Genomic DNA, 14,425 nt, shown 5'->3' with positions numbered 1-14,425 from the left:
TGCTAAAACAGCACCACTCCTGTCCTCAGGTTGTGTGTGGTATTACAATTCACTTCAATGGAATGGAGCGGCAAAACGACACCCAAACTAAGAACAAAAGTGGAGGAGTCAATGCATCAATTTTAAACAAAGATAATTGTTATTCTGGCTGATCTAAAACGTGCTGCCTTTCTCATAAGGTGCTATTGATGACTTTTCTTTGAAGCACTCAAGGTAGTGGAGCACAATGAGGGGCACAGTGCCGCAATTCAGTATTAAATATGTCCCCGACATAAAATGCAGTGCCACATTCCACACTTCAGCCTTTTGGAATGACTGTGACTGTGGTTTATAACAGAAACAATGTATTCTTACCTTGTATATACAGGACTTGGCATTTAAGAAGAAGAGTTCAATAGTGGCATTGTCCTTTAGATAAGATATGCTTTCAATGTAAAACCTGTAAGACAGAGAAAATATAAGACATACAGAACAAAGAACATAGACAAACGTGTGGGGGATGGGGACATGATACAAATATTACTGGACACTGGTTCCTGCAAACTTTGTACATGAATGTATTTGGTATAGATACCTTATACAATACAGCGATAACATGAAAACTACATACAGTTAATGTATGAAATATATAGGCAAAAGGTAACAGTCAGTTCTTGAAGTTGAAACAAGAAACATCTGCTAGAGAGAATTTGACAGAGGCCAGATTATAATAGATAGGAAACAGGGTTTGGCCAGCTCCAAGACAAAATGGTGTGTTGGTTCTTCCCATTATGCAGGGCTTTTTATCAACTATAAGTGGTCCAAGGCCAACTACTGAACTGGTGACAGAGTCATGGGCACCCTCTGCTCACTAATGTGCATGGGAAGTGATGGCCAGCTTTTTGCACAAATTTCTGATAAACAGATCACGTTGACCATGATAGAAGAGTATCAGAACATAGGGTGGGATTTACGAAGAGTACGCCAGAGAGAAGGTGCAGATTTGCCCCTTCCCGCACGCCCCGCTCGCCTGATGGGCGGGGTGCCGGAGCATGCGGGGGCGTGATAAGGTGGGGAGGAGGCGTGGCCTACTCCCACGCCTCATTTATCATGATTTGTGACTGCTCGCAGGCATAAATCATAATGAAAATCTATGCCTCTTAGTTTGTCCTGCTGGGGAAAAGGGGGCAGGGCTTAATATAAGACCGGCGTACCCCCCCCCCCAATGTGCGACAGCTTGCCGACTATGTGAACGCATGGCTACAGAGTGGTCAGAGTGCCCGTATTGTACACTGACAAAGAGGTCTACAATGGCCATGTGAGCATAAGATCTGTACTGTGGAACAATGGAAGGCAGCAGACTGGTCTGATAAATCACATTTTCTTTTACATCATGTGGATGGACGGATACATGAAAAAGTCCTTTACAATATTCAGAGGTAGTTTAATGTTATGATTTATTAGTGTGTTTTGATGTCAATCTGTCAAAAACCTTTTATAGCACAATATAACAAAGAGCACTGCAATAAGGGGCTGCAGTAAAGGCAAGGCTCTTACATAAAATATGCAGTAAGGATGGCAGAATTGTGTATACATGCTCTTAAATATAACTGACCAATTCCATCAGGTACACTGGAGCCTGAAATGTCAGTAAATGTATCATTTAAAATACCCAATATGGGGCATTTCACCCCTCTACAAGGTAGATCTGGAAGGCCTAGAAATTCCCTAACTTCATGAAAAGGCCCCATGTTTGCCACAGCTGGGAGCAGGAAACCACTGTAAAGTACACTGGAATTCATTATAAAACATGTTTAAAGAGGCACTATCAGCAGGTTCTCCCCAATGAACCTGCTGGTATGCCACATACGTCCTTTCCATGATGTCTGCAGGGCTGTTAATGAATCTTCTGTTCTCTTTTTCTATATTTAGATATAGCCTAATTGCCCCTATGCTAATGAGGGGCTTAGGAGCATTTGGGGCGTTACCCAACGGGCCAGAGCACTTGCTCGGCCCGCCCAATCCGCCCCCTCCCGTGCCGCCCCCCTCCATTGCCCACACAGCTTATTAACACACATTACAAAGTTATAGAACTTTGTAATGTGTGTTAATTAAGTAGAAAAAAAAAAATCAACGCACTACCCCTTTAAAGGGGTAGTTCACAAAAACATTTTTCTTTCAAATCAACTGGTGCCAAAAGGTGTTAGAGATATGTAATCTATGTCTATTAAATAATCTTAAGTCTTCCAGTACATGCATGTCCTGAAGGAAGTGTATTCGTTCCAGTCTTGGAGAGCAGCAGAGGTTTTTTATGGGGATTTGCTGCTGTTTTGGACAGTTCCTGACACGGAGGTGTCAGCAGAGAGCACTGTGTCAGACTGGAAAGAATACACCACTTCCTGCATGATATGCAGCAGCTGATAAGTACTGAAAGACTTGAGAGTTATTAATAGAAGTAAATGACAAATCTCTGGCACTAGTTGATTTGAAATAGTTTTAAAGGGGTACTCCAGCAGGGGGGGGGGGTCTTTTTTGCTGGGACCAGGGAGGAGGTGGCTGAGGGAAAAGACGTCCACTCACCACCCCGGTTCCAGCGGCGGGTCCTGCATCGCGGCGCTCTGTTCCCCGGTTCCCGGCCGCTTCCTGGTGTCTGACGCGGGCCCGAGACGTGACGTCTCGGGTCCGCTCAGCCAGTCAGTAAAGGAGGTGGGATCCGTTTCAAGTCTGCTCAGATCCCGCCTCTGTCACTGACTGGCTAAGTGGACCTGAGACGTATCGTCTCGGGCCCGTGTCAGACAACAGGAAGCGGCCGGGAACCGGGAACCGGAACCGGGGAGGTGAGTGGACGTCTTTTCCCTTAGCCGCCTCCTCCCCGGTCCCAGCAAAAAAGTGCCCCCCTGCTGGAGTACCCCTTTAGGCTAGGTCCGCAGTACAGTGACTTCATTGTGCTGCGGACCAGCGAAGAGGACACATCGGGGTGAGTATAGAGCTCTCCCCACCCCCTCCCCAGCACTGCACCCCTCCCAGCAAGGAAGGGGGGGGGGGGTCAGTTAACCCCTTCCTTGCTGGGATGGGTGCAGTCTGACATCAGTCTGGCCCCCAAGGGGTTAAGGGGGATGCAATACATCCTCCCTTAACCCCTTGGGGGCCAGACTGTAAGCAGCGATCTGTAAAGATGCTGCATACTGTAAGGAGCACAACACCGCTCACAATGATGGGTGTTGTGCTCCTGTTTGTGTGTTTTTTGTGTGTTTCTCCCTTTTTGTTTTTCAGATATCAGTATCCTATGGATTACGTCGGATTCCGTGGACTACGTCGATGACCAGCGTTTTTTTATGTTTTTTTTTAATAAAATGGTCAATGAGGGGTGTGGGGGTGTTTTTATTTGAATAAAATTTTTTTTTAACTTGTGTCTTGTCTTTATTTCTTTACTTTATAGACTTAGTAGTGGAAGCCGTCTAATAGACGGAATCCATTACTAAGTTGGGGCCTAGTGTTAGCCGGTATAAAATGGCTAACACTAACCCCCCATTATTACCCCAGTACCCAATGCCACCAGGGGTACTGGGAAGAGCCGGGTGCCAGTGGTCCCGGAGCGTCAAAATTGGCGCTCCTGGACCGGGCGGCAGCAGGCTGGTAAGATTTAGGCTGGGGAGGGCCTAAACCAATGGCTCTTCCCACCCTGGTGTTACCAGGCTGCTGTCGTTTGGTTTTTAACCCGGCTGGTTATAAAAATAGGGGGGACCCTATGCGTTTTTTTTTTATTATTTATTTATTTAAAAAAAAACAACGCATAGGGTCCCCCCTATTTTTATAACCAGCCGGGTTAAAAACCAAACGACAGCAGCCTGGTAACGCCAGGGTGGGAAGAGCCATTGGTTTAGGCCCTCCCCAGCCTAAATCTTACCAGCCTGCTGCCGCCCGGTCCAGGAGCGCCAATTTTGACGCTCCGGGACCACTGGCACCCGGCTCTTCCCAGTACCCTTGGTGGCATTGGGTACTGGGGTAATAATAGGGGGTTAGTGTTAGCCATTTTATACCGGCTAACACTAGGCCCCAACTTAGTAATGGATTCCGTCTATTAGACGGCTTCCACTACTAAGTCTATAAAGTAAAGAAATAAAGACAAGACACAAGTTAAAATTCTTTTTTATTCAAATAAAAACACCCCCACACCCCTCATTGACCATTTTATTTAAAAAAAACATAAAAAAAAAAACATTAAAAAAACGCTGGTCATCGACGTAGTCCATGGAATCCGACGTAATCCACAGGATACCGATATCTGAAAAACAAAAAGGGAGAAACACACAAAAAACACACAAACAGGAGCACAACACCCATCATTGTGGGTGGTGTTGTGCACCTTACAGTATGCAGCATCTTTACAGATCGCTGCTTACAGTCTGGCCCCCAAGGGGTTAAGGGAGGATGTATTGCATCCCCCTTAACCCCTTGGGGGCCAGACTGATGTCAGACTGCACCCATCCCAGCAAGGAAGGGGTTAACTGACCCCCCCCTTCCTTGCTGGGAGGGGTGCAGTGCTGGGGAGGGGGTAGGGAGAGCTCTATACTCACCCCGATGTGTCCTCTTCGCTGGTCCGCAGCACAATGAAGTCACTGTACTGCGGACCGGCTAATTATATGTGCGCTCAGCCGAACAGCCAATCAGCTGAACGCACATATAATTCTAAATGTTTCTTCTAATAATGCTATTGTCATAACATAATTAGAAGAAACATTAGATGTTTTCATTAAAGTAAAGTGATGATTAGTACAGAAAGCTCTATTGCCGGCATATGAATTAACGGCTTATGGAGCTTCCTGTACTAATTAATATTTAATTAATAAAACACATTTTCGATTAAATAAATTCAGTTTCGTTGGTCAATAATTTAATTCTAACGAATCCATCATTGTGCAATTAAATATACTGTCAAAAAATAAATATATATATAAATATACATTTATTTATATATCTATTTATTTTAACAGTATATTTAATTGCCAAATGATGGATTCGTTAGAATTAAATTATTGACCAACGAAAGGGATTTTATTACAAAGAAAATGTGTTTTATTAATTTAATATATTAACTATTAGAGGCATCGGCATTCGGCATCATTGCCGGCTATTTTTGAAGTACTCCGTATGGACCGCCTGTCAATCCTCGGCCGCATGTCCAGCCGCAAACAATGGTCTTGTTCATTTTTTACGGGTCCATTTACGATCGGGCCGTAGATTCATACATAGTGTGCACTGTGCAGCCGTATATCCTATACTTTCCAGCGTACGCATGAACCACCAAAAATACCGCCGCACAATTACAGCCGCAAATACAGCCGCACAGTTACATAGTCTGAACCTGGCCTTAATGTACGGCATCATGCTGAACAGTGACCTGTGATTGCTACAGCATTAACCGGTAAGGGTGCTGGGGGATTGACCCCCATGGATCAGATATCAATGCCCTATTCTCAGGATAGTCCCCTAATAATATAATATTGGCAAACCTATGCAAGTCAAAAGTCTTGAGCAAATAGATAAAGTTACAATAAAAAAGCAGTATGCAGCATGCAGTATTCTTAGCTACCTTCTTTGTTTATGTCTAGGGCTCTAACTGTGTTATAGATTTCTGCTAGAACATCGAAATATAGCATATAAAAACACACACACTTTTATTTAGAATTGTGCCACAACCTAATTTTACTTTTTAGTCTAGTTTTTTTTGTTTTGTTTTTTTATTCTGCACCTTATACACACACAACCCATCTGTCTGCTAAGCTTATTCTTCATTCCTAATAGTGTTTCTAAAAAATGAGAACAATCATGTAATAAAGTGTTTTCCTTTCCTTTCCTGCATTCCAATCTAAAAATAGTAAATATTCTGGTTAGTATCACCTTTCTAACAGTAGGTGGTGCTGATGGATTTTCTCCTGTAATCTCTGCACCTCATTGGTAAAATAACTAAAGTAATAATAATAATAATAATAATAATAGCTAAAAGAGGTAATTTCGATGGATTGCAAAAAAACAACAACATAAAATTTAAACCTCATCTAAGTAAGGACCCAAATGTAGTATCTCACTATTTTCCTTTTAGAGAATTTATGTTTTGTAGCGGCAGCATATTCCGTAGGGCTGTATAGACAGTGTTATCATCCTTCTACTGGCCCCAGGCATTAATAATATTACCCTTGTTACTGCCCTGTTAAATATTTCTGAATGTGATTTTTTTTCCCCGTTTTCCCTCCGTTCATTGTAATCTGTAGTCGACAGACTCATTAAAAATCAAAGCCGTATTTTTACACATAGTAGCAGCGTATGTTCCTTTGCTAGCAGAGTGTTACTATTATTAAAGAGCTATATATAGCATCTGCTTCATTAGCACAGTGTAATACAGGGAAGAAGAAAATGGTTCTGAAGAGACTAAGAGAGTGTTTACCAGGCGCACACAGACAGCAGGGGAGGGAGGAAGGGACCTGTGCAGACACAATTATCCTCTATTGGGAGCTGACACCAGACTGGAGACTAACTTTGCCAGTGTCAGGGAAAGCAGGAGTCAAGGAGATAAGGAGTTCCCAGGAGGATGAAGGAAGCCTTGTTATGAAGACACAATCACAGATGCGATTTGACTGCACTTTCACAATAACTTGACATCAGAACAAAAAATCATCTGAGACATAACAGACAGGGAGCCTACTCTGGTAGCAAATTTACAGCAACTTCAAAAGTGCTGCTTCTCCTGCTTTCCTCCAGCAGACTGGGATGGTGTTTGGCATACTTATGCAGCCCTTGGTCTTTTACATTTGTTTGATGAAATATGAAGTTCAATTTATATTTCCCCATAGCTTCTCTATCTTCACATACGGTGTGCCATTGTTCATTGCAGTATTTCATTCCTTTGTGCCCATCCTTTCAAATAAATAGATAGGGTTACCCCAATTTAATCATCATGGGGACAGAATTCCCTTTTGTTACTTTTTAAAGGGGTTCAGAAGACCCTTATTCACATATCCTATTAGAGATTAATATGGAGGGGTGGGGGTCCCTGCCACAGCAAAGAGTCTCTATCTCAGGCACACACTTATTTAAAAGGGCACAGTGTAACACTTCATTTCTCCTGAGGTGGCACTGCACAAAATCTGAACATTTACGGCTAGGTTTCCTTACAGAATACAGCTGTTTGGTGTTCTCACAGCGGGACACTATGGGGGACATTTATGAAGTCCAGCATTTTTTTTACGCTGGGCTTACAAATGTCCCCGCAGCTCCGGAGCTCAGAGGATTTATGTAGAGGTGCATTGCATCTACATAAATCCCGTGCGCACGGAGCCAGTCCGTGCGAATAATTTCAAACCTACACCAGCTCAGAGCTGGAGAAGGTTTCCGTATCATTTTAACCCAGGAAAAATGATAAATGCGCCCCCTCTGTGTGCCGCCCCACCTCCGTAATGCCCCATTTCCGCTCCACTGGTGAATGTGGCGCAGATTGGCCAAATGCGGAAAAAATAGAAATGCAAATAGACCAATATTTTAACACCGATCGGGCCCATCTGCGCCTAAAAAAGGCATTTTTGCCTTTTAATAAATGTCCCCCTATGTGTTGAGCTTATTGTCAATGGACATACAAATATTGTCCAAAATGTCCAAGTCAGTGTTATCCCCAAGGCAATCCTATGTAATATTTGGGTTCACCAAGCTTGGGTGGTCAATGGAGATGTGAAAAAAAACATGCTCTTTGCTTGTCAAGCTGATAACAAGGTAAATAGGGAGCCAAATGTAACTCTTCCACTTACTTCCTATATAACCGAGGTGTCCTGCATTCTCCTACAATCTACAGTTATCACTTTTTCCTTTAAAACAATAATAGTGGGAATGTGTTGGTCACCCACTGCATGGAACACTCAAAGAATTGTTTGCGGCAGGGGTCAAATGGTTGGCTATTTTTTTACCACAATCTGGCCAACTGTAAGCTTGCCATAAGTCAGCCGGGAGAATCATTCAGGGGAGGAGAGTGAAGGGCTGGAGACTGAGGCATCCATTAGCCCTTTAAGGGATTTCCCTTTAACAAGACAGAGCAGCCTGCACTACTAATAAAACCTGCAAGCTGCAGGGGATAAACTGGGCAAAACAATCATGCATTTAGGTTTCCACAGAGTTTAACATGAGGTTTTCCAGAAAATACATTTTCACCCCTTTTGTGGATGATCCAGGGGGCCTCACTACTGGAACCCCTACTGAACCCCCATGAGCAACATGGTGGCTCAGTGGTTAGCACTGTAACCTCTTTAAAGAGTTTGTATGTCCTCTCCATGATTGCGTGGGTTTCCTCTGGGTACTCCGGTTTTCTCTCACACCCAAAACATACAGATAGGCAAATTAAGGCCGAGTTCACACACTGTAAAAACTGTGTCCATTCTGTGACCGAATGAACATCACTTAATGTTAATTTGAATGCGGGCACATTCTGGTGTGCCTGCATTCCAATTAACCACAGCAAACAATTTTAAAGTACGGCCGTGAGCCGTACTTACTGTACATTGTGTGCACTGCCTATTTATTGCAGCGGCTATTTACTGAATAGCGGCCGTACAAAATGAACAGTTTTTCTGTGAGGCTGTACAGAACAGCAGCCGCAGTGTTTACAGAGTGTATACACTGCGGCCGTTGTTACATAGAAAACAATGTTATTTCAGATTTTTAATAAATAGCGACTGGTGTTGCAATCTGCAACATCGGCCATTATTGATTGAAAAAAAACATTGTGTGAACAGGGCCTTAGATTGTGAGCCCTAATAGGGATCAGGACTGAAATTGATGAACAATGTGAACTGCTGTGGAATCAGTTGGCGCTATACAAGTAAAAGCATTAACACTAGAGTGGGGTCACAAGGCCTATCACCCTACTTTGGTATTTGTATATAATACAGTGATTTCCAAAAGTATGCCTATCCCCTTCAGCAGTCCAGCACATATGTAGGCATTACACAAATAAGACGCTGATCTTTACCTCAGATATGATAATTATGATAATTCCAATAGTTTGATGTGCATATGGTATAGGTACTGCATAGACATAGCTGGGTGACTCTATAGTATGCAGTAGCCCTTGACTAAATGCCCACTAAATGTAGACTGTAAACATAAAATAAATACACACAAGGCTACATATATTATGTACAATCCCAAGGAGTATTGAAAGAAACAAGCTATTACAGGCCTATTAATGAGCTTCCAAATAGCTATTCTGGCCTGCAATTGTGACCCAGAATGTTATGCTTAAGAAAGCATAGACAGTAATGAGCTTAATGGACGTAGCCAAGATAACCTCTTATGATTTTCTCTGCTAATTCCCATTAGTGAGATGGAGCAGCTCGTGATTAAATACATTTGGGAACTTATTCCACAGATGTGCACGTTATTTACATATGACGTAAAACAGTGTTCTGTAAGATTGTACAAAAACAGTTCTGATCTGTCTATCCATCTCATATCTCATCTCATCTAATTATCATCCAACTATATGGTTAACATAAAGGTTACAGGAGTTATATATTCTATATAGAGAGCAAATCACTAATATTCTTTAAATATTCTACGAGTTAGAGGAATCCAAAAACAGAAGCCAGCCAATCGCGTCATTACTATTAGTATTACTTCCTCATATGTAAGAGTAAAGTTTCCTCTTCATACCTATGAAGACTGATGTCAGTACTGGGTCGTGAGTGCTGGAAACCCAACAACATTCAATAAGATATAATAAGCTAGTTTTCTGAAAACCATTAGCCCTTCCCTCATTCAATAAAATGTGAAGGATAGAAAAGTGGTTTGAATTGAGTTAGCCTTTAATCATATTTATAACTTATAGTGAATAGAACGCTGAGGCTTGTAGTCATGCAATGTCGGTTACATTATATATGAATCTATGGTTATTTCATATTTTACATAATTACTCAGTCTAAAACCACTTTAAACCTGCATTATGGCAACCTGAAAATGAACATTACTAGGTATGTGCATTACACTGACTTTCATGTCTTTCTAAAACAAACCTCCTAATGCTCACACTTGACAACATGAAGAAGTCAAGCTTCATTCAACTAACTTCACTAAATTCTATCATTTTTTATAGAAATGGGTTTTCTGAAAACTAATTAAATGAGCCAGTGAATGTGTTGCAGTGAAATGATCGGTAAAGAATCAGGACTGCTGGTCGCAAGAATGAAGATGTCCAATAGACACATTGCTGCCTTTGTGAACAGGAACATTATAAAGCGGTGAGTGGATAAATTAGAATATTTCTTATTGTATCTTATTGTGGTATTTATTTTGTATTATTTTTATTTATTTTGTATTTATTATTTGTATCTTATTGTGGTAGCGATACATGTTTGCTACTTAGAGGCCAATCTAATTGTTAGCACCTCTGCCAGTAACACAGTGCTTTACTGATCAAAAGTTTTTGATACATCTTAAGGAGCACTTCACTGCAAGTTTTACATTTTTAATTAATGTTTTTTTCATAATATAATAATTTGAAAAAATTCTGTTAAATTATGGAGATCATGGGCCTCAGTTGCTAAGTTACCCCCCCCCCCCCCCGCTTTCGTAGTTTGTGTACCCTTAATTTATTAATGTGTCTCATGCCCTTGGTAAATTTAGTTTTCCATGGGACAAAACTAGAAGTTACGGATTTTTAAAATAGAAAACCTGTCAAAAAATTACAGTTTATTGAATAAATTTGTCGCACACTTATCAATTTTTTTTTACAAAAATGACAGGTTGGTCAGGCACAAAACAAAAACTTTTCTGAAGTATATCTTTTTATATCTGTAGAATGTAAGCCAAAAATAATGGTTGAATTTGCCTTTTACCCCACTACCCCATCCCCCAATAAAATAATAAAAGCTCACCAATGACTTGTGTGTACCCCAAAATGGCACTAGTGAAAAACATAACTTGTCTCACAAAAAAAAGCCCTCATGAAGGTATGTCAACAAAAAAATAAAGAAGCTATGTCGGTTTTAATGTGGTAAGGCATAAGGGTTCATTCACACGTACAGGATCTGATGCAGATTTCATGCTGTAGATATCAGCGTAAGTAAATGACTGGACACACAACTATATGGTCAATATTATAGGAAAAACATAAAAACTGCACTGGGTAGACACTGCCCACCTAGTGATTTAATTTACAAGAAGGGGAATTTCTTACAAATGTATTAATTTAGGGAAAAAAAGTATGTAAAATACAGATCTCACAGGTTTCCTCCATGCTGCTGTAATTTCCATATGATAATACTATAGGTGGAGCTTCTGAAGGGACTACTGGAAAAACAGTTGCGCGGGACCAAATTGGAATCCCACTGGTAAGTTTTTTTTTTAATTATTTTGAGCCCAAACTGATAAATTTTTGAAGTTCTGAAAAAAACATTATTCATTTTAATAAATTTCTATAGCGCTAACATACTTCACAGAGTTTTAACTTGTTTTTAGTTGTGAAACATAAAACTTTTTCAGATGTTACCTTTGCCTGGAAAACGAATGGCCCTAGTGGTGCACTGGATGCACAATTTACAGCACTCGGGTCATGGGTTTAAAACAAATCAAAGGCTAGCAACATCTGCACAGAATTTGTACAAGGTTAACTAATGAGCCACTGTGCTTCCCCTTTAATTCAACTCTTTATAACATTAGCATAGGTTCATTAAAGGTAATGTAAGGGTTTCCCTTTTTTTTTTAATTTACAAAACCACCATCACAATAAAATCTAACATGTCACTTAGAATAAGGATTACCCAATAACAGATAAATGGGGGTTTTAAGGAATTAGATAATGCACAAGGAATCATTACTGTGCTAACATAAAACATTCAAGGGCTGTCTCAAATGCACTTACTGCAAGCATCATTTGCTACATAATATTACGAAGATTACTCTAGGCACAAATAAATACTCTTTCCAAGCTTGTCTAGAGCGCAGCCAGCCTGATGATTCATGGTGTTGACCCATATTCCCGTAGGAATTGTAATTAAAATGTTGTGGCTAATTAAAGCATAGCCATGAGGATAATGTAATAAACAGGTCATCACTAGCCAATGAATAACAGCTTTACATGTTACAAATCTAATAGAGATAATGTCTGACAACATGGCTTATGTATGAGTAACTAGATGTCCTCTACCATGTGTTTCTCACTACTGGAAAAAACATTAAAATGTCTCATCACCTGGGAATACAATTTATACTGTATAACTGTAACCAGATATTGTGCCCATAAGAGTATATCCAGTGCCTCAAAATATCTACCCTAATGGGTAATTCGGGACATAAAAAGTGACAGATTCCTCCCAGGCCTATAGAGTTCTTATAGGTCTAGGAGGAAGTTACCAAAGTAGAATGGGTTTGGATGTACCCCTAATGTTCACAGTAAGGGAACACATTCATAGGGCCTTTGCCAGGTAAATTCTCTTTGTTAAGAAAAGGAATAAGGAAGTCAAGAAGTGAAAACATTGTCAAGTCAGTAAAAGAAAGCTAAAAGTGTGGGTAAAATAAAGGACAATAAAGAACAGTAAAGTTAGCGTCAACACCCTGGGAAACCTAATAGAGAAAGCAGTGAGGTCTGACATATTCTGCTAACGGTTCAATAAAAGAATGTCCGCTAACAGAAAAGCAATATAAGGCTATGTTTACATCAGCTCCATTGGGCTCTTCTGTTGACGATTTATTTTATGCCTTTTTTTTAAATATGAAAACATGTCTCCATGCAGTCCTATTTTTTCCATCAATAAACGATAGGCAACGATATACGATAAACAACTTCATGCACATAGGCACAGCGTTATGGTTTCCATTATAAGGCTATGTTTACATGGCGTAAGAGACCAGCCGTTCCGTCCCTGGCCGGGTCAGTGAACGGCCAGTCTCTGCAAAGATCATCCCGAACGGTACTTAAGTGCGGCCGGATGATCTTTCCGGACGCAGTGTTCTGATGCGGGCGCATCAGCGCACGCCCGCATCTGAACTCCTCACTGCACACTATGGAGTGTGTTGTTGGAGCCACTCGCTTCATTGTGTGAACTGACATGGGTTTCTACGGCCGCAATTCACTGAATTGCAGCCGTAGAAAACTGGCGTGTCAGTTCTTTGTGGCCCCGCATGGGATCCCGGCCGGAGCGTATACTATGGGGGGGGGGGGGATTTATGAAAGGGTGTAAATATACACCTGGTGTAAACTGCCCACAGCAACCAATCACAGCTCCTCTTATATTTTACCAGAGCTGAAAGCTGAGCTGTGATTGGTTGCTGTGGGCAGTTTATACCAGGTGTATATTTACCCTCTTTCATAAATCTCCCCCTATGTGTATACGCTCCGGCCGGGATCCCATAGAAGAATAGGCAGTGTTCCACACCGTACAAAGTAAGGCCGTACTTTTACGTAGTGTGAACATAGCCTAAATGAAAGTCCCAACAAAGCTGTGAAGAAAGCTGAATACATCTTTGTGCATATATTATTCCTGTGTGAGCTTGATGATCGTTGTCTGATCCTCCATCATGGTAACCATGTAACAAGTGGAAAGTCCATCACCAACAGTGTTGTTCAAATACAAAGTCTTGTAGGGTTGTGAAGAAATGATTAGCCCATGATTGTAGACGTTGCTGTTTATGATGGCATGAACCAACATGAGGAGTGGGGCCATTGCTGATGTTTTTAAGGGGTTTGTCTCCTTTATGTATGTGTAGCACTCCACTATAGTAACTATTTGACTTACTGTATATTTGGCCTTAAAATGGTACAATGCAATGGACTAGTTTACCTGGTTTTCTTTAACTTTTTATACTGGCAATAAAATAAAGCCTATAGACCTATAAAACGGTATTAACATGATCACAAGTTTAATTCCATGTAAGAAATGCATATCACATGTCTATAAGACTAAAAAATGTTTTTTCCGCTGACAGTTTTCCATCTTCCAGCCCTATAACATTCACCACGGTGGTGTTAATGTGCAGTGACACCCGATTGAGTGACATTTACGGCTGATGACGTTCTCTGGCTCACAGAATCAAACTCTCTTAAAATAGAAAATCCTGCAGTAACTGTAATCAATGGCAAAGCACGAGCCTCACAATTTCTCCATCCTATTGATCTCAGTTTACATTGTATAAACCAGACTCTGCAAAATCTCTCCATGGCAGCCTTCAAACAGCGTGCAATTAGACATGTGCAAGAGGAAACAGATGTTGCGGAAAAATAATTGCTTGTCTGCATTTTTGATGATCTTTTCCTTTTTAATTCCAAACATGCAAATCACTTGCCTGTTATCCGCTAGAGGGGTGTCTGAGGAAAGCGCACAACAAACTTGGCTAATCAGCTCTCCGGTGGACTCTTTGTGGCTGAGCTGCACTGTGATTTGGGTTGGCAGGTTAACAAGCACAGAAT

The 14,425-nt window shown here is 41.1% G+C and overlaps 1 protein-coding gene across 7 annotated transcripts in view; it reads right to left on the bottom strand.

Moving 5' to 3' along the window:
- Positions 1 to 14,425, bottom strand: part of FRMD4A (FERM domain containing 4A) — a 318,619-nt gene that overhangs the window by 88,586 nt on the left and 215,608 nt on the right. For all 7 annotated transcript variants that reach the window (XM_069978544.1, XM_069978535.1, XM_069978572.1 and 4 more), the window contains one exon: positions 355 to 439. In XM_069978544.1, the coding sequence (XP_069834645.1) occupies positions 355 to 439 (85 nt within the window). The remainder of the gene's footprint in view (positions 1 to 354; positions 440 to 14,425) is intronic.

This window comes from Dendropsophus ebraccatus, chromosome 1 (assembly GCF_027789765.1).
Source record: "Dendropsophus ebraccatus isolate aDenEbr1 chromosome 1, aDenEbr1.pat, whole genome shotgun sequence".
NCBI lineage: Eukaryota > Metazoa > Chordata > Amphibia > Anura > Hylidae > Dendropsophus > Dendropsophus ebraccatus.
The sequence above is the reverse complement of the archived record's forward strand: the minus strand, read 5'-3'. Positions and strand labels throughout refer to the sequence as shown.